This window comes from Haemorhous mexicanus, chromosome 2 (assembly GCF_027477595.1).
Source record: "Haemorhous mexicanus isolate bHaeMex1 chromosome 2, bHaeMex1.pri, whole genome shotgun sequence".
Classification (NCBI taxonomy): Eukaryota; Metazoa; Chordata; class Aves; order Passeriformes; family Fringillidae; genus Haemorhous; species Haemorhous mexicanus.
The window spans coordinates 72,621,380-72,644,209 of record NC_082342.1 but is presented as its reverse complement, the minus strand read 5'-3'; the positions used below and the strand labels follow the sequence as shown (position 1 = coordinate 72,644,209).

General features: G+C 40.7%; 1 protein-coding gene across 1 annotated transcript; it reads left to right on the top strand.

The window, feature by feature from the left end:
* The first annotated feature begins 4,655 nt into the window (after positions 1-4,655).
* Positions 4,656-22,587, top strand: EDNRB (endothelin receptor type B). The gene is made up of 8 exons (XM_059839194.1): positions 4,656-4,788; positions 4,998-5,489; positions 15,010-15,122; positions 15,283-15,487; positions 15,824-15,973; positions 16,925-17,058; positions 17,612-17,720; positions 19,226-22,587. The coding sequence occupies exons 2-8, from the start codon at positions 5,043-5,045 to the stop codon at positions 19,355-19,357; spliced, it is 1,290 nt and encodes a 429-aa protein (XP_059695177.1). The 5' UTR covers positions 4,656-4,788; positions 4,998-5,042; the 3' UTR covers positions 19,358-22,587.
* Positions 22,588-22,830: the final 243 nt, after the last annotated feature.

The window sequence follows — 22,830 nt, the reverse complement described above, 5'->3', positions numbered from 1 at the left end:
GCATATTTCCCTGAGTCTGTCAGTGCAGTTTGGTGAAAGTCACAGAATCATGGAATCACTTAGGTTGGAAAAGACCCTTAAGATCATTAAGTCCTCTCAAGGGAGCAGCTCTCACCTTAGAAATGCAAGTGTCTCCCTCTCCAATGCAAGCAGAAGATCCCAGGGACTATTTTAGTTGTTAGGAGGTTCAGCCACATTACTGCCTGGAAGGAGCCCCAGTGCCTTTTGGCAAGAACCAGCTTCTATCACCACTTAGACCTGGCCCCACAGTAGTAGATTTGATTTTGTAGCTAGGTGGAACCATCCTGTGCAGAGCCAAGCATGAAGTAAACAAGAAGCCTGTGGACAGCCAGCTCTCTGGCACATGAAATCTGTCTTTAATTTCGCAGCATGGATTTCCTCGTTCTGAGGATTCTTAACTGAATGATTTTATTGGTGTGCAGCTTATCAGTGCATTTTAGAGACAGAATGTGGTGGCAGATTTTCTCTATCCAGATGAACACAATGTTGTATTACATGGCCACACTTGCAGAAAAGCATGGATGAGTGAATAACAGCACCTCTTGCTGAAGTCAGGCATTTTGTCTGGAAGTGAATTTAATCCAGACTTGAAAAGCTTGCCTGGAGTAATCTCTGGGTACAACATAAACAATGTATGGCCAGTTATCACCTCCCTTGTATAAGTGCATACATACATTACACAGCAGCTGAAACATGTACTTTAACAACTGATTTTATCTAGGCTTCCTGGGCAATTCTGATCCAAACTTCTATTACAGATGGGATTCAAAAGTAAACTTGTTCACCTTTATTCTATTGAAGTATCATGGGGAAAAAACAAGCAAACAAGAAAAAAAGGTTTTAATCATTTTCGTAAAATTCAAAAATGCTCTTCTTTCAAACCTGCAGCTACTTCTCCAAACCCATTTCAGTAACTTTTCCCTCAATAGACACAATTCAGTGTGTTTTATACCTCAGTTTAATTACATTCTGCTATATCAGTTTCAGACCTGTGATTTACCTTGTGATTTCCACTGCTGCTGCTGAATAGGAAGAATGAGGGGAATAAATTTAATAAGTGGCATATTGGTTTTAATTTTAGTCAGATGGGAAGAAAAATTTCGGTTATCAACCAGTCTGACTCAAAGGCTTGAACTTAATTCCATTTAAAAAGTCCCCAAACTCTTATTAAAAAGACTATAAAAAGCAGAGGTTTTCTTAGTACAAATTTGATTTTCTTTCATTGTTTTGATCTTGCAATCACATACAATGCAATCTGCATTAAAACAGGTATCTGCATCCAAACTTCACGTTTCATTGGTGCTATGTACTGGTAAGGTTTTATTGTAACATTTAATGATAAATTTTGTTTCATTGTTTCAAGAATTAAGTATTATGTCAGTACACTGCAATTGACAGCCAACACTATTATTTATGGAAGTTGCTTAGCTTTGTAGAAAAAGACAAAGCATAGCTGCACATCATACTAAAAAGAATTCCATATTTTTGTGTAAGTTTAGACTAAGAAAAAAAAATGAGACTGACAATGTCCAGTACATGAACATATGCAGTTACAAAAGTGCAGTATCTTAATCTCAAAGTACTTTTATTCTTTCAAAATTGCCATTGGTAATGTTTCTATAGTAACTTCTGTAACACAGAGGACTATTTTCTGACTTTAATTGAACTCATGCATCTAATGAGTGGCTCACACTGAGACAGCTATTCTTTCTATTCATCCCAGACTTGCCCCAGTTAGTGGGCAAATTTCCACCAGACTCAATAAAAAGAAAAGCAGGTCTGCTGGGGCAGACTTCTGAGGCTGCTTTATTGCTGAACAACATAAACAGAAAATTAATGGGATTTGCAAAAGTACCTGCAAACTCATAACAAAATTCTCATTGATTCAATAAAGTATTATATGAATGAAAACATAGAATCCTGCAGTGTGTCTCATAAGCTTATTAATTAAAGGACTTTTTGATGCCATAATTGTGACCACTTCTCATGATTTATCTCACATGGAAAATAATAGTCTTTAAAGTCTTTCTGCTGTTAAAAATCATCCTGGTGATGGTTACAAGTTATCCAGCCATTTTGCTTTGTAAATGGTATTCCGAGTTAGAAAAAAAAAAAGTCTGAACATATCAGTCACTGATGGAAATGTTGTGTCTGATTAATAATTAAAACAGTGACTGGCTAATTCATATTATTGTTAATATCTGGTGGGATGAAATGGAGTGGAAGTGCAGAACACAACAAAATGAGTAACAGGCAGTCTGGAGGATCCATCTTTTCCTGCTTTGGACAAAAGTGAACTTTCCATAGGACAAGGAGTATTTCTGCTACCCAGAAAAAAAAAAAAAAGGACAGACACATTAGCAGCAGCTTACATAATCTTATATAATGTATTCCATACAGTTCAGTAAGGAATTTCTTTCATAGCCTAATTAGCAGAGGCCACTTAAAGGGCACAAGTTTATTATATTTACAGATGTTTTCTCTTGCTGCAGTCTAAATTAACCTTGGTAGTTGATCTTCATTCAAATAACAGTTAATTTGCCAAGATATCTGATATGGTCTTGGTATTTAATACAGTATTATCTTTATCCTCACATAAACTTATGTGAAAATGTGTTTTCCTTTAATTTTCATTAATTAAAGCAGACTTATTCCACAGCATATGCTGAGTTTAATTCCTCAAATATCTGAAAAAATAGTAGAAACAAAAAAAAAAGGTGGTAAATTTAGCTAGTTGCAGCCAGAAGCAGCTTAAATGCTTTGTCACATGGACTCATTTTGTGCAATAATAAAGATTAGTGTGCTTTGGGTATCAGCATCTGCCCAAAGTTCTGTATATACTAAGTTTGTCTATAGTAACATCAAACATTTCAGAAATTAAATTGCTGTTACTAAAACTTCTGGAGCTGGAGTAAGTGGTGGCAATGGAGATGCCACTAGTACCAAACATCTTATGGAGCTGTGATAATAAAAATGTTAGCAAACATATCCCACTGTAGTCACAATGTATTTCTTGATTATCAGGATCAGCATAAAAGACTTTGAGACTTATCTGGAACCTTGCAACTAAAAAAGCATTTTGAGATTAAAGTTAATCCTGTGTTAATTGGCAAGAGTTTCTGAATGAATATTGCATTTAGCAAAACATTGTTCACTTATGGATTGCTGAACTGGAAATTGAGGAAATGCAAACTTGAAAACTGAAAAGACTGTTTAAATCAGAGCTCAGATTATAATATTGAATTCAGTGTTCATGCTTTTATCTTCGGGAGAGGAAGCAGCCATGGTGTTTAAAAATGAATCATGGCACAACACAGTCTGGAAAAGTGTGAACTTGGAAAGATCAGTCTTCCAGCTGGAGTGCAACCAGCCTCCAGGTACCCTTGTACAGTTTAGAAGTGACTTTGATGGCTTTATTCCACAAATACTATTATTTAAAATGGGGGGGAAAAATCACTGTGACATAAACGAGGAAACTGATCAAGAATGATTGAATGGGAGAGGTGATTAACAGAGAAGTCTTTTAAACAAAGATGGAGATATGAAAAGGAAGATAAATGAGGGCAAGAAAAGGCTGTCTGCTCCAGTAGTGCTAGGGTATGTTAGCAGGAGATACTGGAATGATTAGATAAATCAGATCACCAATTTTGGAAAAAAGCATGTGGTTTTCAGTGTTTTCCCATATGAGTTAGTCATATATAATGTAGGTGAGCATGTTGCTTCTGTAACAAAACACGTATATACTGAAGATGAGAAATATTTAAGAAAAAAGAACATCAGGGAGATGTACACAGAGATGCTGACAAACAGTTTTAAATTCAACTCTCTTTAGTTAGACATGCAATTGTCTCCAACCTGCAGAGGCTGTTCTTAGTCTCCACAAAATCCTGTACAAATCTCTTTCCTCCTTTCCTTACGCTTCACTGAAGGGTGCAACGACTGGAACGAGTTCACTGAGATCAGACGCCTTGCTAAGGCTGCCCAAAGCGGCAACGAACCAGATAACCGAACTGCAACTTCAGGGCAGCCAAAATACTATTTCTGATGTAAGAACTGTTTCGTGAAGAGCTTTAAAAAGTGGCACTAAGCTCGCAGATCTTGTACAGGCAGCTTCTTCAGCGTGTGAGCCCCTCAGGCTATGCACGGGGGTTTCTGAACGGGGGTTTCTCACTCAGCTACTGGGAGTGAGGCTCGGACAAGACAGCGGGGAAGTTCCTTCTTCTTCCCAATTGTCCTCCAGCAATGCCCATACCTCTTGTAACAACCCTCCTGAAAAATTGTTTCAAAGCCCGCCAAGTCAGCCTGGTACAGGACAAGGGGGAGGTCGCAGGGCATTTTGCCTGGTCGGTACCGAGGCTGGGAGCCCTTCGGCCGGGGGCTACTCCTGACAGCAGTGATGGGAGGCTCCGCAGGGCCGGCGGGCGGGGGGGCTGGGCCGGGCTGCGCTGGGGGCGGAGGACGCGGGTGGGGTCTGGCTGTGACTGATGAGCCAGATGCGGTTGAATGTTTTAGAAAAGGGGGGGGCCCTACTCCGCCAGCGCGACTTTGGCCACGGGGTCTGGTGCGCGGCTGACGGACACCGGGCTCTGCCGCCAGCGCCCGTCCCTGCCGCCTTCCCGAGCGGAGCGCCCATCGCCGGCGAGGGGCGGCAGCCGGGCCCGGCTGGGGACGCGCAGCCAGGGCGCGGAGCGCGGCGACAGCCAGCGGAGAGCGTCTGCCTTGCCTGGCCGGAGGGCGGGGAGGATCGGCTCGGCTCCGCTCGCCGAGGTGAGGGGGACACGAGCGGGGCGACGCCGAGCAGGTCCGGCCGGAGGGGCTGCTGGCCGCGGCCGCCGCCGCGCAGCTTTTCGCCCCGGCGCTGCTCTGCCGGCGGAGCCGCCAGCACCGCCCGGGACAGGCAGCGCCCCGGCCCCGGGCAGCGAGCGGCGGGACGCGGTGTCCCCGCAGCTGACGCCCTGTCCCCTCTCTCCGCGCAGGTCGGCGCTGACGGCGGCGGGGGCAATCTGCCGTGCCGCGCAGCCATGCCCGCCCTCCTCCTCCTGTTGCTGCTCCTCAGCTGCCGCGCCGCCGCCGCCGAGGAGGACGGCTCCCTGCTCCGGCCGGGCCCGGGCAGGCAGAGCGCGGCCGCCGCGCCCCCGACGGCCGCGACCCCCGCGCTGCGCGGCGCCGAGCACAACGCGTCCCGCCCGGCCGCGCTGCCCAAGGGCCCGGGGGCGGCTGCGGGGCGGCCGCGCTCCGCCTCGCCCCCCATGTGCACCGGGCAGACGGAGATCAAGGAGACTTTCAAGTACATCAATACGGTCGTGTCCTGCCTGGTCTTCGTCCTGGGCATCATCGGCAACTCCACGCTGCTGCGGATCATCTACAAGAACAAGTGCATGAGGAACGGCCCCAACATTCTCATCGCCAGCTTGGCCTTGGGCGACCTGCTCCACATCATCATCGACATCCCCATCAATGTCTACAAGGTGAGGAGGGGCCGGGGATGGATTCGGGAGCGGGCGCGGGAGTGCGGAGGTCACCGCTCGGCGCTCCTTGGCGGCCCCCGCGGATGCCCGTCCCCGCCGCGGGGATACGCGTCCCTTCCTGGCTGGGACACACCCGTGGACTTCACCTCACGACAAAACCCTGCCGGAGGGTGGTATTCTGATCAGATGTGGTCGCAGATTCTGGTCAGATATGGTCCCTCTCTGTGCCACAGTTCCATCACTCTCAGCGTTCCAGGCTGGGAATGGGGCAGAATGGAGGTGGCCAAGTTCTGAAAATCACCTGGAAACAGGTGCTATCGCAGGGATAAAGGAAGTAAATGCAATAGATAAATGTTCAGTGGGCTGGTCGAGGAATGGAGGGGAGGCACAGAAGACCCTCTCCTGTGGGTACCTCTTGGTCCCTTGTGCTCAGCTGTGGCAAGCTTGGTCATGATACTTTACATGGGTCTGTACAGTCCCTTTTGGCGTGGGGGCTTTTCTAGGAGGAACCAAGATTGTTCCGCTAAGCGGTTTATACATCTCTTGGTTGGGAGGCACGATGCTTTCCTGAGCTGTGAACCCTTTCACTCTTTGCCAGTGTTGCAGCATGGGCAGCTGAGAGGGAATGAGCCACACTGCTCCTCTCTCACCTTCAGTAGTCTGTGCTTTGACTTGATAAGACTTGCCATGGAGGGGAGACAACCCCTGTCTTCTCTACCCAGCTTGTGCAATCCATTTTCCTAAGGAATCAGTTGGGCAGTTGAATCCAGTCTCTACTTGTAATCTAGCACTATTTGAAGGTATACTGAAAATAGTAGACCTCCTTATGCTTTGAAAGTTTTCAGTCTGGATCCCTGAGCACCCGTCAGTGACTTCATAAAGTGAACAGAAGAGCCTTCATCTATCACCTTCTCTTCACTTTGTATGTATGATTGTACGCTAGGGGTTGTTATTTGTACTTTTGGAAAGCCACATTGAAGGGATGGATTTTGAATCCATAACAGATATCCCAGAAGCTGCTGAGAGGAGAGAATCTTCTCTCTTTATCCTTTTAAAGTATTTAAGTATTACAAAGTAGGTAATGTCATCATTGTGTTAAATTCATGATCCAGTTGATTTGGATTACCTGATAGTTCTCAGATTTGAAGTTTCAGTGGTTTTTATGCAATACACTCTCGTAATTCTTGTGAAAGGAGTGGGCTCTTTTGAATGAAGGTGGATTTTAGAAAACAAAATAACTGCTTTAAAAATGCATTTTTGTAAAAAAATATATTGAACAAAAAGATTATTTTTGTTCTCAGAAAAATCAAAAAGATTAAATCGATAACAGCTGTTCAGTATGAGACTGCTATGTCAGTGATAATTCCAAAGTTCATGTTAATATGCAGTAAAATACCTCAGTTCTTGTCTTGATTGAATGTCACCAAATGTATCATCATGAGAAGGCTGGAGCAGGAGGAGTAAAGGGTCAGACTGCTAACCAATAAATATTACACCAGCTGCAAGCTGGGATTTTTATTGTGCTATTGATAATGCTAGGAGCTGTGCAATAGCTCTCAGGTGCTAAATCTCTTCCCTCACTGCTACTCATCTTACTGAAGAGCCCATAATCACTTTATATTATCCCTTATAATAATGAGTGAAATATTTGCTATTTTAAAACAGAATTTTGGAATAAATGCAAGTTTTAAAAAGCAAGGAAAAAAAACCTATGAGATACTGTGTTTATTTAATTAAACTTTTCAGGGCAGTTTGAATTGATAACTTTTTATCAACTCTACATCCCATTTCATTCCAGAGCAACAGGGAGAATACATACAGTAATGCAATAAAACAAAGGCTCCCTCAGTAAATCAAGTATACCTAGCAATTGTAGCTTGCAGTTTGAAACAATTTAACACTGCATGAAACAGATCCAGATTCAGAATTTGCTGCCGCATTATCAGTAAGGCAGCTACATGAAACAGTGTGAGAGAATTTCTCATGTTAATAAAATGCCAGCAGTTCTTTCCTCCACACTTGCCCTAGAAAGTGTGAAAGTGGCTGTGAATGCTTTCCAGACAGACCTGACGGAGAAAATTCAAAAGCTGCACTAGAAGAAGCTTTTTATTAGGTATTAAAAGGGATAACTGCAAAAGATGTCCCCTGTGACTATTTAAGTGAACACATAAGTAGCTGAAAAAGTGCACAAATGAAGTTGACATCTCCTAAACTAAGGGTATCTAAAGAAAAACAGGTGTTTTACCTCCCTGGATAGGGAGGCAAATGCACTCCAATGCATAAGATGCTAACTAGTCCATTGCATCCCTAAATTTGAATATAATGCAATATGTTCAGTGGGAAATAGAAAATATCAGAATCTGTCACACAGTCAGGAAACTGGCTATGAAATGAGGGCTTGAAGGGTGTTCAGTTCCAGCATGTAGAGCCTGGCAGATCTTTTTGGCATTCTGGGTCCTGTTGAATGGTCTGGCTTTGCCTGGATCCTGAGCTGCAGAATGGGAAGTAGAGGAAAGTCTGAGACAGTCATCCTGCAGCATGTAATGTTTTGGCAGTGTAGAAACTTTGCAGAATTGCTACTAATTGGATGTGCAGGTGATCCTATGCAGCTTCACTAAACAGAGTAAGTCCTTGTTAATTCGAGGCCACAAGCAGCAATTAAGGAGCAGAGGGATAGAGTAGGTGGTCAGTGAGTTTTTTATGTTCTTCTCTGCACTTAAACTTTGGAAGACAAGACAGTGGCAGGTTGTGTACCTGACAATACAGGTCTGCAATTTTGGATAGTTTATGCTGGCTTTCCCAAGTAGATAAAGTTGTGAAGTCCCATGTCTAAGACACCAAAACATCAGGACTGAAAATTCCAAACTTACACTTGCTTTGCCTCTCATAGGCTTAAAATTGCACACTTAACGTGCTTTCTCTTGTGATGCACAAACATATCTCTCTCTCTCCATTTTCTAATATTTATTTCTGTATAATAAATCAAATTTATTGGCATATTCCAGCAGAGTTTTAACAAGGGGAGCAATTTAGGCTCTGCACATTATTGTGGGGTGTTCTGAACTCTTGAACTCTTGTCTACCAACAAATGTCTGAGGAATAATGTCTACCTGGAAATACTGTCATAGGTTCCTTTTTCTCAGAGCTCAATGGAAAAGTGGAGAAAAAAATTTCAAGGGAATGAAAACAATCTGGTATTTATCCAAGCCACTAATCAAGGACCAGAGTCAGCTTTGTAGGCACTGATATATTTTCATTAACTTTATTTAGGGATTACATAAAAATTATGGTTAACATAATATGGCATTATCAAGCACTGGAAATTCAAGAAAGACCAGATTAGGGACTCTATATACCATGCAGACACAAATTGGCTCTTTTTTTAATCTAGCTATTCTCTGAAAAAAGCTCTGAAGAAGATTTCCGTGGAAATTTATTTGTGATGAATTTACTAACTCTTGTAATCCAAGTACCTGTAGGCCATGCATTATGATAAAGCCAACCTTTTTCTAACTTTCTAATCAAGGTGCTTCTCTTTAGAAAGGATTCTCACTCTTCCATCCTAGAAGTCCTGGTTGTTAGTTCTTCTGATGTTAGAGATAGTGGCCATTTTATTGGAAGAAGTGCATTATTTCCTTTCTTTCAAGGTCTGAAACGCTTACTTGAGTTCTTGCAAAGTTTATCTCAGAATTTCTTACACAAAGTTTATTGATTTCTAACCATATTAAGCTAGAAATGTGTTTTGCTTAAGAACCTTTTATAGTAAATGAGTGCAGGTTATAGGTGCTTGAGAAAGATCTGAATTGTCCAGTGGAGGAACCTGTCTGGACTCTGCAGGCAGTGGCAGGGAGGGGTAACTTTGTTCTGGATTTAGATGGGAGTAGTCTGTTCTGAAGTCAAGTGTATGGAGTAGTGGAAATGTCTGAATGCTGTTAAAAGTACACATAGATAGTTTTCATGGTGGATCTCCAAACTGAAGTTAGATGATGCTAGTATCGATTTGTAAATTGAAATTAGTTGAAAGTAGTTTTTTTCATTATGTATACATTTGTTGTGTATACATTCACTTGCATAAAAGATGCACGTGACAAATTTCAAAGCAAGGTTTGACCTGTTTTGGCTGCTTCTTCTACCCTGTATTATGCATCCCAATCTGACAGCAGCACGGCTTTCTAAGTGATTATTTTTGACGCAGTCTTTCCACTGGAGTTGTGAAATTGCTGAAACTTTTTACTTCAACAGCACATTACGGTTTCTGTCATTTTCAAGATGACTCTATAAAATTACTGTATCTTAATTTTTTTATTAAGTTTCTAGGAGGAGTTATAATAAAGATACAAGAAAACAAAATAAGTGCATGGCTCATATTAAGATTTACACAGTTTATTGGATAGGTCAGTAAAGCATTCCAAGCTACGCTTGAAAGCAGGAAATATATTTTCCTCTCTGTAGGGGAGATCCTCACCCTGACATAATTATCACTAAATAGTAATAAGTTTTTAATGTTGTCTGACTTATCCCTGACCACAACCTTAATTTCTGGGGCAAATGTTCAGTTTAGAAAAATGCTTGCTTCTGAAAAATATCTGTATAACCTCCCCGTGTTGAAAAAAAATCAGGTGAAAATCTACCAGTCATTTCAGAGATACATTGAAAAACTGTTTTGTGTGAATTAGGTGTAGAGCTGCATGTCTGGTTTCTCTTGTGCCTGCTGTTGATAATGATGAAAATCAAGTCCGGTGTCCTGCGAACAAGACTTGCTGTGAACATGCGGCTTGGCAGAAGCGTGAATTCCTGCTCTGAGTTTCCCATGTGCATTCACTGCTTGGGACTGGAACACTGGCAGGAGTATTCACATGCTTTGCTGCTTCTTCCTGCCCTACTGCAGCCTGTGAGCAGCGGTGGGTTGGAGCCAGGTATCAGCCTCCTGGCTGGGGACCACAGCAGCTGAGCCCCAGAGCAGCACATCGTGCTCTCAGCCTGGCTCGTTCCAGCAGCAGATTGAGAACATCTCTCAGCTCTTGCACAACTAAAGAGAAAGCAGAGTGGGAATTGTGATTTCCAGGTGTGTCTGTGAGCCACAGCATCTCTTGGGGCTTCTTTCATAGCTCTGCAACTTGCACATCAGTTTAGGCTCAGATCTGTCTGGTCTGAGAAAGTGTTGGCTAGGCACTCATCAGATGTATTGGTTCTTTTAAGTATGATTTCACTTCATTCATTGCAATGTTTTCCTTTTCCTTTTGATCTATTTCATCTTGAACACATCTCTGCTGCTCAGCAATTAAAACTTTGCCTCTATAAAATAAGTGACTGTAAAACATTGGAAAGGTCACTCGGAATACAGCCAGTGGTAGAGTACTCTTGGCATCTTACTTATGAAAGCACAACATTATTTTTCTCTTTGCTGCCACTTGGCAGTATCTCCTCTCATGGCTCCAAGTCATTTGTCATTTGTAAAATGACAATCTTTTTACAGCTATCCTATTGTGAGGCATAAGAGAATAATTTTACTCATACAAAATTGCAAAAGACTACATCTGTATTTACTAAGAGTTATCATTGTCTATAAAGGTGATGTTCCCAAATACTTTACATTGGATCTTCACTGTATTTCAAGGCCGTATTTGAAGGGGGTAGCAATACAGAGAACAAAGACAGGCATCAAGGAAACATAGCTCAGCAAAAAAACTTTTTTTTTTCTTTTACTTTCTTAATGTTTTCAAGCTTTTGATGTAAAACTTGTATCATTAACCACATGCAATACCATGATAGAGAAACTTGTGACTCATGCATTAAAATGCTCAAATTTCACAATACATCAGCTGCAAGACATAAAGCACATGTTTTTGCAATCCAGTGCAGACAGCTGCATGTCCATTCTGCCCAGATATAAGCTGGCTGAATGAAAGTGATGTTTTTATGTTATGATAAACCAAAGCTAATGCACCCTTTCTCTGAGTAGGCTGCATTCAGTCGTGTGCCACGCCTCCATAATCCCAAACTGGAGCTGGCTCAAATCCAGTCAGTTTGGAGCACAGGTGTGACTGTCTGCACCTGAGTGATAAGTATTAGTTCAGCAAAATCTACAACATGTGGCTGAACCGCTGCGATTTTAGGGAAGAGAGACAGGGAGTATCTACACACCAGCTAGATGTAAATAAAAGTTTTCAACAGGTCCTGCCAATAGAGATTTGACCAAATTTCTGCATTTCAGTAACAAAGAAAAGAATATTTTACTTCAAAGTGCTTTTTAAATGAGTTCTCTCTAGTCTAGTATGCACCCATGTACAATGTTCAGTAGGTACCATAAATAAGTATACAATGTACTTGCTACCCAATCCTTGATTTCTGTGGCAAATAGATAGGAAAGGCTGGAATTTCACTGCCTGATCAATATAAATCAGTCCAGATGTCATTCAATTCTGTAGGGTGTAAATTTAGAATACATGTAATTATATACATTACAGTTTTAATAGTAGATTGTTACTATCACCCCCTAACAGAAATTCAGAAGTTGTTTCAGGGAGAGGCTTTTCTGGAAGTACTTTATTACAGACTGTGTTTTTTTCCCACACCACATAAGCAAAAGATACTGTGTGGTTATTACAACCTCATCCCTACTTCCTCTGCTTTGTTACTTTCCATAAAATTCTTGAGAAACATTAATCCTTAGAATTTATTTCTCTGCTTCATTTCTGCAGAAGCATTGTATTTATTGCCTTACTTAAGTAGATCATTGAAGAACTAGAAAGCTGGGCCATGTTGCATTTTGTCTACTGCTGTTCTTTAAAAGATTCCATTACAGCACAGAGCTAAAGCAGGTATTTGGAGGTATTCTGGTATCTGAAAATACTGGTGGGCACTTCACAGAGGTTCCCAAAAGCCCGCAGCCATAAAATGTTCTTAATTTCCTTTGTGTTCAAATAAAATTATGTTTACATTATATCAGGACTCTTCAAAAAACTCTCATGGACCTTGTAAGTGTTTACCCTTAGATGGACATGTATGTTTGCATAAGGACTTTGCTGAACCAAACCAGTGTGAGCAGGCAACTCTGTGGCTGTCTTCAATTACGAAGTCATAGAATAGTTAAGGTTGGCAAAGATTTCTTAAGATCATCAAGCCTAACCAAAGTCTAACCATCAGCCTTGCCACCACTGTGTTCATCCCTAAACAATGTCCTCAAGAGCCACATGTATATCTTTTTTTGAACTCTTCCCTGAGCAGCCAGTTACAATGCCTGACAGCACTTTCAGTGAAATTTTTCCTAATACCCAATCTAAACCTTCCCTGGTGCAACTTGAGGCCATTTCCTCTTGTCCTGTGGTTTCTTACTTGGAGAAGAGGCCAACCTCCACTTTATTACAGTCTCCTTTCAGGCAGTGGTAGAGAACAAGGTCTCTTCTTCTCCAGACTAAATAATCCTAGCTCCCTCAGCTGCTCCTCATGCAACTTATTCTCCAGACCCTTCACCAGCTTTGTTGCCCTTCTCTGAACAGACTCCAGCATCTCCACCTCAATGTCTTTCTTGTAGTGAGAGGCCCAGAACTGGACACAGCACTTGAGGTGTGGCCTCACCAGTGCCAAATACCAGGATAACCACTGTCCTGGTCCTTCTGATACAGGCCAGGATGCCATTGGCCTTCTTGGCCACCTGAGCACACTGATGGCTCATGTTCAACCAGGTGTTACTAGCGCTCCCAGGTCCTTCTCTGACAATCTTTCCAGCCACTTCCCCACCACTCTTCCAGCCTGTAGCACTGCATGGGGCTGTTGTGACCCAAGTTTTGTTGAACCTTATACTCTTGGCCTTGGCCCATCAATCCAGCCTGTCCAGAACCCTCCTTAGAGACTTCGTAGCCTTTCTGGTTCCCAGAAACATCCACGCAGTATGATGAGCTATTCTTCCGTTCTTACAATCCTCTTAAATGAGTTGGTTTAAGAGACCCTTGTTTGAAGCCAAGGGAAAGATTTTCCAGCCTCTTTTGGGTAGTCCTCATTCTTCCTTCTCCTTTTCCATTTTGTAGCCCTGTATTTGCAACAGATTCCAAAGACCTCATTTGAAGAAAGTTTTGAAAAACAGAGATGGGCTTAGATAATCTAACTAATTACAGAAACTCCAGAAGTTTACTCTTCTATATAACAATTGCATCTATTTCTTGGCACAATCCTTGTTGTGGAGAATATTGTTTTAATGAAAACTGGAGGATTTGGCTGCTGCTCTGGTGTATTTGACCATCAAAGAAGCTCACGGCAGAGTTCAAAGGCTAAATGTTGCTAAACTGAGGCTACAGATGTTTGTCTGTTCATAGAATCAGCTGTGAGTATGGTGCTTTCTGTGTCCAGTAAATATTTTCCCCTAAATCAGATAAAATGTGCAGCTGGGGATGTGACAAGATTTCCATTAAAATGTGTGATTCAAAGTGTAAGTGAGCCTTCCTGAAATGCATTGTGCTGTTTTCTCTGTTTCTTAGTAGTTAGAGGTATGCTGAATGTGCAGATAGTCCTTTTGGTGTTATTATACAGAATGTTGGTGAACTGGTCAATAAAGACCATTAGTGAGGGATTCATCTGACGTTTTTACCTGCTGCAAAACATTTAGATCAAACTATCTGTCTATGCTCCTTGAGTGTCCTTTCATTTGTCGTCAGATGGTCAGCTAAAAACTGGGGGAGTACATTTCTCTCCAGTGTTGCCTGACTTTTCAGCTGATGGAGCCTAGACACTAAGTCTCAAATAAACCCCACCCCAGATATGCATCTATGGCTTTGTCCCTGTTCTGATCAGCCTCAATAATTTTCTGTATTTCTGATCAAGAAATGTGTTATTTGAAACATGTAAGAAAAGCAGTGAATGCTCAAGGCAGATAAAGACTCTTCAAAGATGTGGAAGATCCTCACCTGCTCTGTCATTTTTTCCCATAAACACTGCAGTGATGAAGTTAGAAGCAAAAGGAGTGGAGTTTGCAGGGCTTAAAGAGGCAGGGCTAAGACTTAAGTGATACCCTTGTCCCACCAGGGTGTGACTACACTGCTACTGTCTAGTTTTTAGGACACACACCTCAGGGGCTCCCTCGTTGAAAAGGTTCTTCTTGACTAAGTTTTGCATAGAATCCTAAAATGGTGTAACTTGAACATAAGAGGTTGTCTAGTTCCAATCTCCATGGCATGGCATGGCATGGGCAGGGACACCTTTCAGTGGACCAGGTTGCTCAATGCCCTGTCCAACCTGGCCTGGAACACTTCCAGAAGTCAGGCATTCACAATATCTCAGTTTAAAGCCAGTCCTCATTTGTTCTATTACTAAATGCCTCATAAAAAGTCCCACTCCAGCCTTCTTTGAGACCCCCTTTAGGTACTGAAAAGGTGTCCCCATTATCTTCTCCAGTCTGAACAAACCCCATTCAGCCTGTCTTCATAGGACAAGACCTGGTGGAAAAGGAAAACAGTCAAGACAGAGCTCTGTGTTTCAGCACTAGGAATGACTTTTTAAAAAAACAATTGTTGTTTTCTTTTCACAGCTACTTGCAGAGGACTGGCCCTTTGGTGTTGAAATGTGCAAATTAGTGCCCTTCATTCAAAAGGCGTCGGTGGGCATCACAGTGCTGAGCTTGTGTGCCCTCAGTATAGACAGGTGAGACCCGTTTGGCATTGAAGTCTCTCATTTGTTTCCTATACAAGTATTGGCTCAAATTCACCTTTCGACTCAGCTGATACAATGCAAATAAAATGAATTGTTAAACTGGGTGAGTTCTCTCCTATTTTGGATTTGTAAATGTGTGCTGTTGCTTCAGGTACCGAGCAGTCGCTTCTTGGAGTCGCATTAAAGGAATTGGAGTGCCGAAGTGGACGGCTGTGGAGATTGTCCTCATCTGGGTCATATCAGTGATCCTGGCTGTTCCAGAAGCTATTGCATTTGACATGATTACTATGGAGTACAGAGGAAGGTATCTTAGAATCTGCTTGCTTCACCCCACACAGAAAACATCCTTTATGATGGTAAGTCACTAGCATTGATAAAATCTCTGGGAGAGTTCCTTGGATCTTCGCAGTGTTGTGTGGATTGTAATGTGCACAGATGTATGTGACATGAATATAATGTTCAAATGAAACACTGACATTTCTGAAGCATACTGGTTCAAAGAAGAGCATTCAGAAATCTTTGACTTCTTGTGGGCTTTGAACACACTGCTGTCCTGTCCTGTTTTCTCACCTGTAATGTACACCTTACAGAAATGCTTTTCAGGACAGGCTGACCAATTAGTTACAGCATATTTAGCAAAATTCTCTGCATTTAATTCCAAACCATGTTTACGCTTTGTTTTTTCTTTACAGTTTTACAAGCAAGCTAAAGACTGGTGGCTGTTCAGCTTTTACTTCTGTTTGCCACTGGCTATCACAGCATTTTTCTATACTCTCATGACTTGTGAGATGTTACGAAAGAAAAGTGGGATGCAAATTGCTCTAAATGACCATTTAAAACAGGTAAAAATTTATCCCTGGCCACTCTAACTGTAACTTACCTGGCTTACTCCACTGGTAACTGTAGATGGGCTAACTAATAACTTTATTGATTTTCCTGCCACATCATTCTGTTCTTGTATGACTTCAGGATTAGAAGCAAAGTGAACTTTCCTAGCAGTGGTGCTGCTGAACTCATATACATATGTATATATCAGAGCCCTCAGGAACCTAAGATTTTAACTGAAAATCAAAAAAATGTTTCAGTCTTGTTTGGTTTTAATGTTTCAGTTTTTATAGGTTTTATTTCTTCTTTGCTATAATGAGAGTTGGCTATTTTGTAATTCAAACAAGCCATGCTCCAGTCTAGAAGGTGGGGCTACAAAACTGTTAATTATTTTGAAGAAAGCTCTTGCTGAACCCTAGTGAGGTTAGCAGTATATGTTAGCAGAACATATTCCAGCAGACATTCTGAGGTACTAGTGCCCCAGACACAAACATCAGACATCACTAGAATTAAACTATGATTGTTCTACAATGTGTATTTGTGCTCCTTTCCTCTTACCTGGTTAGAGCTGTAATTGGAATCTCTTGGGGCATTTAAAATAAGATGTGAGATCAAAGCATAAGGAAATGCAGTAGAAAACAAGCTGGTATTTGAAAGTGATCTGGGAGACAAATATGTTCTTAATTTTAATTTAAATTATTGCTTAAACTAGTGTTTTCATTACCTCTATTTTTCATATTATTACTCATACTTCTTGAAATAAGAGATATATCGAATCAGTGTGAGACATCTAGAACAATAGGAAAGATCAAGCCCATATTCCAAGAAAATAAGCTATTTCATGTTTTCCTAACTCCTATTGTGATAGGCTTTTTTATCTTGTTTGTTAAACTTTTGGATATTAGAAGACAACAACAATCCAGAGGGAGAGTAACTGTAGCACTGTTTTGTCCAATTTTCTTTCTCAGAGACGTGAGGTGGCCAAAACTGTGTTCTGTCTGGTACTTGTTTTTGCCTTGTGTTGGCTCCCACTACACTTAAGCAGAATCTTGAAACTCACTATTTATGATCAGAAGGACCCCAACAGATGTGAACTTCTGAGGTGAGAATGCCACAATAAAATGTCTGCATGTTGTGGGCATCCTCCAAAAGCATGTTTGGATTTCCAGTTGAACTAGCTTGTATGTCCACTGTCCCTGCTTCTTCATCCGGGATCCTCTGCTTTCACTTCAATAGCAGAGAAAGAAAATTGTGAGAAATTCCCTTGCTTTTCCTCATTTTCCTCCTTACCCTTTTTGGGACTGTGGGAAAGGGGATTTCTGTTCCTGTTTTCCCTTTCAGCAGAGCAGCTAGGATTCAATTTGTGCAAAAAGACCTTGTGAACATCTTCCAAAATTTAAGATGTTTGGATCTCCTAAAACTACTTCCACAAGAATGGTCTTCAGACCATTCAGACTTTATTGTTGAGTATAACTGTTACCTGCATGAGTTAATCCTGTTGATTTAAGCCCCATTACTATTACATTTAATAGCTAGTCTTGATTAGTGAAACCGAGTCCAATTTCCATAGTTGTAAACCTCTACCAAGCCTTTTCAAAGCAAATGAGAAGAGTCTCACTGTCACAATACAACATCTCACTTTAATTTCCACCCAGCTTTTTTCTTGTGATGGACTATATTGGCATTAACATGGCTTCACTGAACTCCTGCATCAATCCAATAGCTCTGTATTTGGTGAGCAAAAGATTCCAAAACTGCTTTAAGGTAAGTGGCTGCTGGGAGTGGCTCCTCTGGCTAAAAAATTATGTCGGTAGTAAAATTCATTCCTTAACATGCACAAAGTGTTTTGAACAGTCATTAAATTTTACTTTAAATTTTAATTGGGTTATGGCGAATGTTCTCTCCCTCTCCTGCTGAAGCTCCGTAGGAAGGAACTGGGGTTTGATGGTAACAAGAAGAGAAAGCAAAAGAGCAGAGTGCACAATGAGCCCTCTGGGGACCATGCTAATCAGTGCTGCATCACTTCCTGACTGAAGCTGGCACCCAGCTACTTCCAGAGCACTGACAAAGCAGACTCAGCCTGTGCTGCAGAGATTCACGTAGCCATATCCTCTGCCTCCTGCCAGGGAGGGTGCTGACCCTGGGCTCCCTCATCCTGACTGGGCACTTCAATCAGTCATGTGAGGCACAGGGTGCAAATCTGTGCTTGTCCCTTTCCAGTGCCAACATTTTATGAGACAGACCTGTTTGTAGTCCTGGCTTGGTCTGACAGAACAGAGCTGGACACTCATTCTGCACACAGGATTTCAGGCTCTGGATTGTATGTGGCTGGCAGCCCATCAGTCCTTCAGCCTTCATGTCTGCTTGGAAAATATGAAGATTTGGGCTTTTTTTGTGAACCCTTACTATCTTTACATGCTGTATTTGAGTCCTAACATTGCCTATGGCAAATAGTTAGAATTTTCTTTTCTTCCCAAGCATTTAACCACTGGCCACAGCTAGGGTTATTGCCTGGCCTGTTTAAATTCCTTACTAGCAAGATGGAAATATCCTTCAGTCAGTAGCCAGTCAGCTCTACATCTAGTAGTGTTAATGTATTTCCCACATAATTGTGACAGCACGGGTTGCAGAGGTTTTAGTGTTGGTCTTGTCTTCCTTGGCTCCCTGAAAGAGTCACTGGAGCTGAAAGCACATGAGAGATCTCCAGCATCCTGAGCATAGAAGTAAGTGGGTGTGAGGAAGGCACTTCCAGCACCCAAAGGCCAGACAGGACCATGAGAAAAAGGTCTGCAGTACATCTAGTAAATGTATGAATTGTATGTGGGTTTTCACCCTTCTTCTAACTTCTCTTTTTTCCATCTCAAAACAATGAGCTAAATAGCATCATCTTGCTTAGAAAATGTAGATGAGAATACTTTTTTTCCCCAAGAAAGATTATCAGAGAAAGGACAGCAAGCAGTCATAATTTTATTTTCAGATGCATTTAGAATTGCAGACCAGATTTGAAGGGTAATGTGTGTGTGTGTCTGTTGCTGTATATAACTACTCAGTATAACTCTTCCTGTACTCCAGCAGTAAGGTTGTTAATGAACCCATTTGAGCAGTTCAGAGTTGAACCCCACTTCTGTGCTTTGTGCTCTAATCCCAGAGCAGCAGCTTGCACATTTGCCATTTCCTACTCTACCCCTGAGAAAGGGCAGATTTTCTGTGCATTTTGCCACGTGTGCAAAAACAGTGATGTAAAACGTTTATTTCTTTTATTTTAACAGTCATGCTTGTGTTGCTGGTGCCAATCCAAAGATCTGTTGTCCCTGGAGGAAAGGCAGTCCTGTTTAAAGTTCAAAGCTAATGATCACGGATATGATAATTTCCGCTCCAGTAACAAGTACAGCTCTTCATAAAGCAAGCATAAAAGGCATATTCTCTCACATTAATGCTGGTGCCTTTTTAAGTAAAAGTGGCAATTACTTTTGACAAGATGGCAACATCCAGAAAAATCTAGTTTTGAATTTGCACAAAAAAAAGGACATTAAAAAAATTGCCCTAAAACTGTGTCATATTGAAAATCATGGACGTTTATGAAATCATCATTTATGGAACATGAGGAGAAGCATGGAAAGAACAAGTCATTGTTAGCACTTGAATACTTCTGAATCAGCACTTCCAAATGATCCCCACTTCCTGTACATTAAGTTTGTATTCTCTGTAACACTTGTAGGAACTGAAGTCACAGTAATTATTAAGCAGCATAATATCAAGTTAATTGGATCAAAGCCATTATTATATATAACTCAATGTATTATCTTTTCTAAAGCGAATTAACCACCATCACTATTGTGAATTTTTTTAAATAAAACATTAAATACTTTGTAATAGAAGTCTAAATGTTAAAAAGTAGAATTTTTATCAGGTATATTATAGAAGTAGCTACTGAAAATATTAAAGGATGCAGTAAAGCCAAAAGTGCATTTTACTTTGATGATTGTTTTTACCTATTATTGTCAGAAGGAACCTCCCAAGGGCTCTATAAATTCCTTTCTGTAGCCACTGTGTGTCTTAGTGCATTTGCCAGGACTTTGGGTATGAGTATTTGTGTCTATTGATAGCAAAGAAGAGAAAAACTCACCAGAAGCAAAAAATTGCCACTAGTAGATACATACAGACAACAGCTATTATTTCAGCTGTTGTTTCATTTTTTGTTGAAAACAAATGGATGGTATCCTGTGTAAAAAGTGGGCATTCCAGAGCCTGATGGTTCTTTACTGGAGATACTTTTGTGACAATTTAAAACTGTTTTTGCCATCCAAATACTTTAATAGGGCAAATTTTTTTGGAAATAGTGGGTGAAAAAAAAAAAAAAGTAACCGAAGTAAAAAAAGAGAGTTTGAACTTCTATCTCCATTTAGATTTAAATCTTCATAAAGAAAATAATTCATGAACTGTACTTCTAGAGAAGAGTACTATGTAGCATACTTATCTTCATACTGTTTTAAAATATATTCTACTTCTGTAGTTCCATATTCATGGGCCTAAGAAGATGTGTGATTAGTTTCTGCTTCTGTAAATAGTAGTGAAATGTAATTAATTGTAAAGTATTAAGATGTGGGCAGGACCCTGCAAGAGCAGAAAAAGATAAAGATGCCTGTAGTAAACATGATGTGTGTTGCCAGGAGCAATGCATGTTTTGTATGTACATGACAGGTCATTCTTTGACTTTGCATTTCCTATTAATTTGTTACAGATGTCCCCAAAGACTTATTAACATATTTTGTGCACTAAGGCATGAGTTTATCAAGAAAAGTTGTCATATAACATGCTTTTATAAAAGACATGTTTTCAATAGGCTTGGTATTTTATTATAATAAAATTATTTATCAAAACTCAGGAATTTTTTTATTTTAAATTTCCAGATCTCACATGTAACGATTTTTATCTGTTTTTCCAGTATTGATTAACTTCATATTTTTTACTAAAGTGCCTTAAAGGTGCTCTGGATGAAAACAGCTTCCATTAAAATGTTCAGCTGATGTTACTTTAGATGGGTTTCTGACTTTAGGTAGCTACAGCTACCTTGCAGACATCTAAAAACGGGGTGGTGAGCCCCATTCCTGGTGTTGCCCCCAGCAAAAGCTGGTAAGTGAATGCCTGTATAATCAAGCTGAGGAGGACCCCTGCACATGCATTTGGGCATGGGCACGTGTGTGTTTGTGTGTGAGTGTGTGCAAGCATGTGTGCTGTGTACCATAAGGTTGCTGTTTCCATCTTGCTGCAGCACATCCACTCAGCTGCCATAATGCTGAACTTTTATACATATAAATCTATTTTAGGTTTCCTTCTTTACATTTTTACCCTAATTTTCATGGTAACTTTCTCACAGTAAGCCATGAATATCACTTCACGTCACCCTACCTGCATCTATTTCTGTGAAATGCATTTCATCTGTTAAGGATGGATAATAAGTGAAATCTTAGATTTGATACTGGTCAGTGTTATTTTCATCAAGCTATATCATTACAATATTGTACATGTATATTATTGTTATTTTTATTTAAAATATAGCCATTGTATTGGCAACTGTGTAACATACTTTTCATTTTTTCCTGGACTAATTCTTTGTTAAATCCTGCTAAGTCAGATATTCAGGTTTTGCAAATAAAGACCATATATACTACCCCCTTTTTGGGTTCATATAGAAATATTAGTACACTCTTTGTCATTTTTTCAGTATTATTCAAAGCAGTATTTTTATTGAAACTTTCATTTCCTGTAATAAATATTTTCAAAACTTCTGTTTTTATACAGTTCTAAGATTAAATCTCCTAATGCTCCACACAGGTGTTTTCTGAAATCCTCAGTACAGGTTTGTTCCTCCATTCACTGAAATCAGTAAACATTTAACCATTCAATTCAGTTCGAGCAGAATTGGGGCCCAACATAGCTCTTTGAAAAACCTATCTGACATTTGCTACTTTGAACAAAAACAGAAAAAGCCAAATACTTTTTTAAGGAGGTGATTAAAAAACATAGAGAAAGAGGGTGAAATCAGCTTGTGGGGTAAGACATCCAGTCCAATGCTCTCTAAGCCTCAGGCAGGGTCACAGGTAGCAGGACAATTGCACAGAGACGCAGGAGTTGGATGTGCTTGCCCAGAGCAGTGCCACAGAGTAAGAGTCATCTGTCCCAGTGGCCTGAAGAGTTCACACAGAATGGCTCAAGGTAGAAAAAACAACTTGTAAGAAACTACATCACAACTCTGTGTTTTGGCCTTCAGATAGCAGTTAGATTTTAGTTCCCAGCTGCTCTGAATTCTGCCTAAACTGAGCTGAAACACTGGTACTACACCTCAGAGAATCAAATGCAAAAGTTGATGGTTGTGGAGCATCTGCTGTGAGCTGTGACATTTCAGTGTCCCAAACAGCTCTTAATCAAGACACAGCTGGCTTGGCAAGAGTGTGTTGTATGTACTGAAATAATGTTTAAAGAGTTTTAAAAAATTGTTCTGTATAGCTGTGTAAAATAATTCTGTATTTCATTTTCTGTGATCACTTAAAATAGCAACTTCTGTAGATCAAGCAGTATAAACATTCTAAATTACCAATAAAATATTTGCAATTTTGATTCTTTACAAAAAGGCGTCTGACCTTTTTTCTCCTAGGGGGTCCCATTTGATTGCTAAACAGTGACAGCGATGTAAAAAGAAGTAAGCAATCCTAATCTAAATTATCAAAGATTTTGGGTTGGATGGTTTTATACAGCTGTTTGAAAACTGGAGAGAGTTCAGACTTGCATATGCGTTGCAAAATTGTCTGATGTTTATTGGAACAATCATGCCTATCTTTGCTCTGCTTGTTTTTGCTCAGAATGTCAGTCGCAA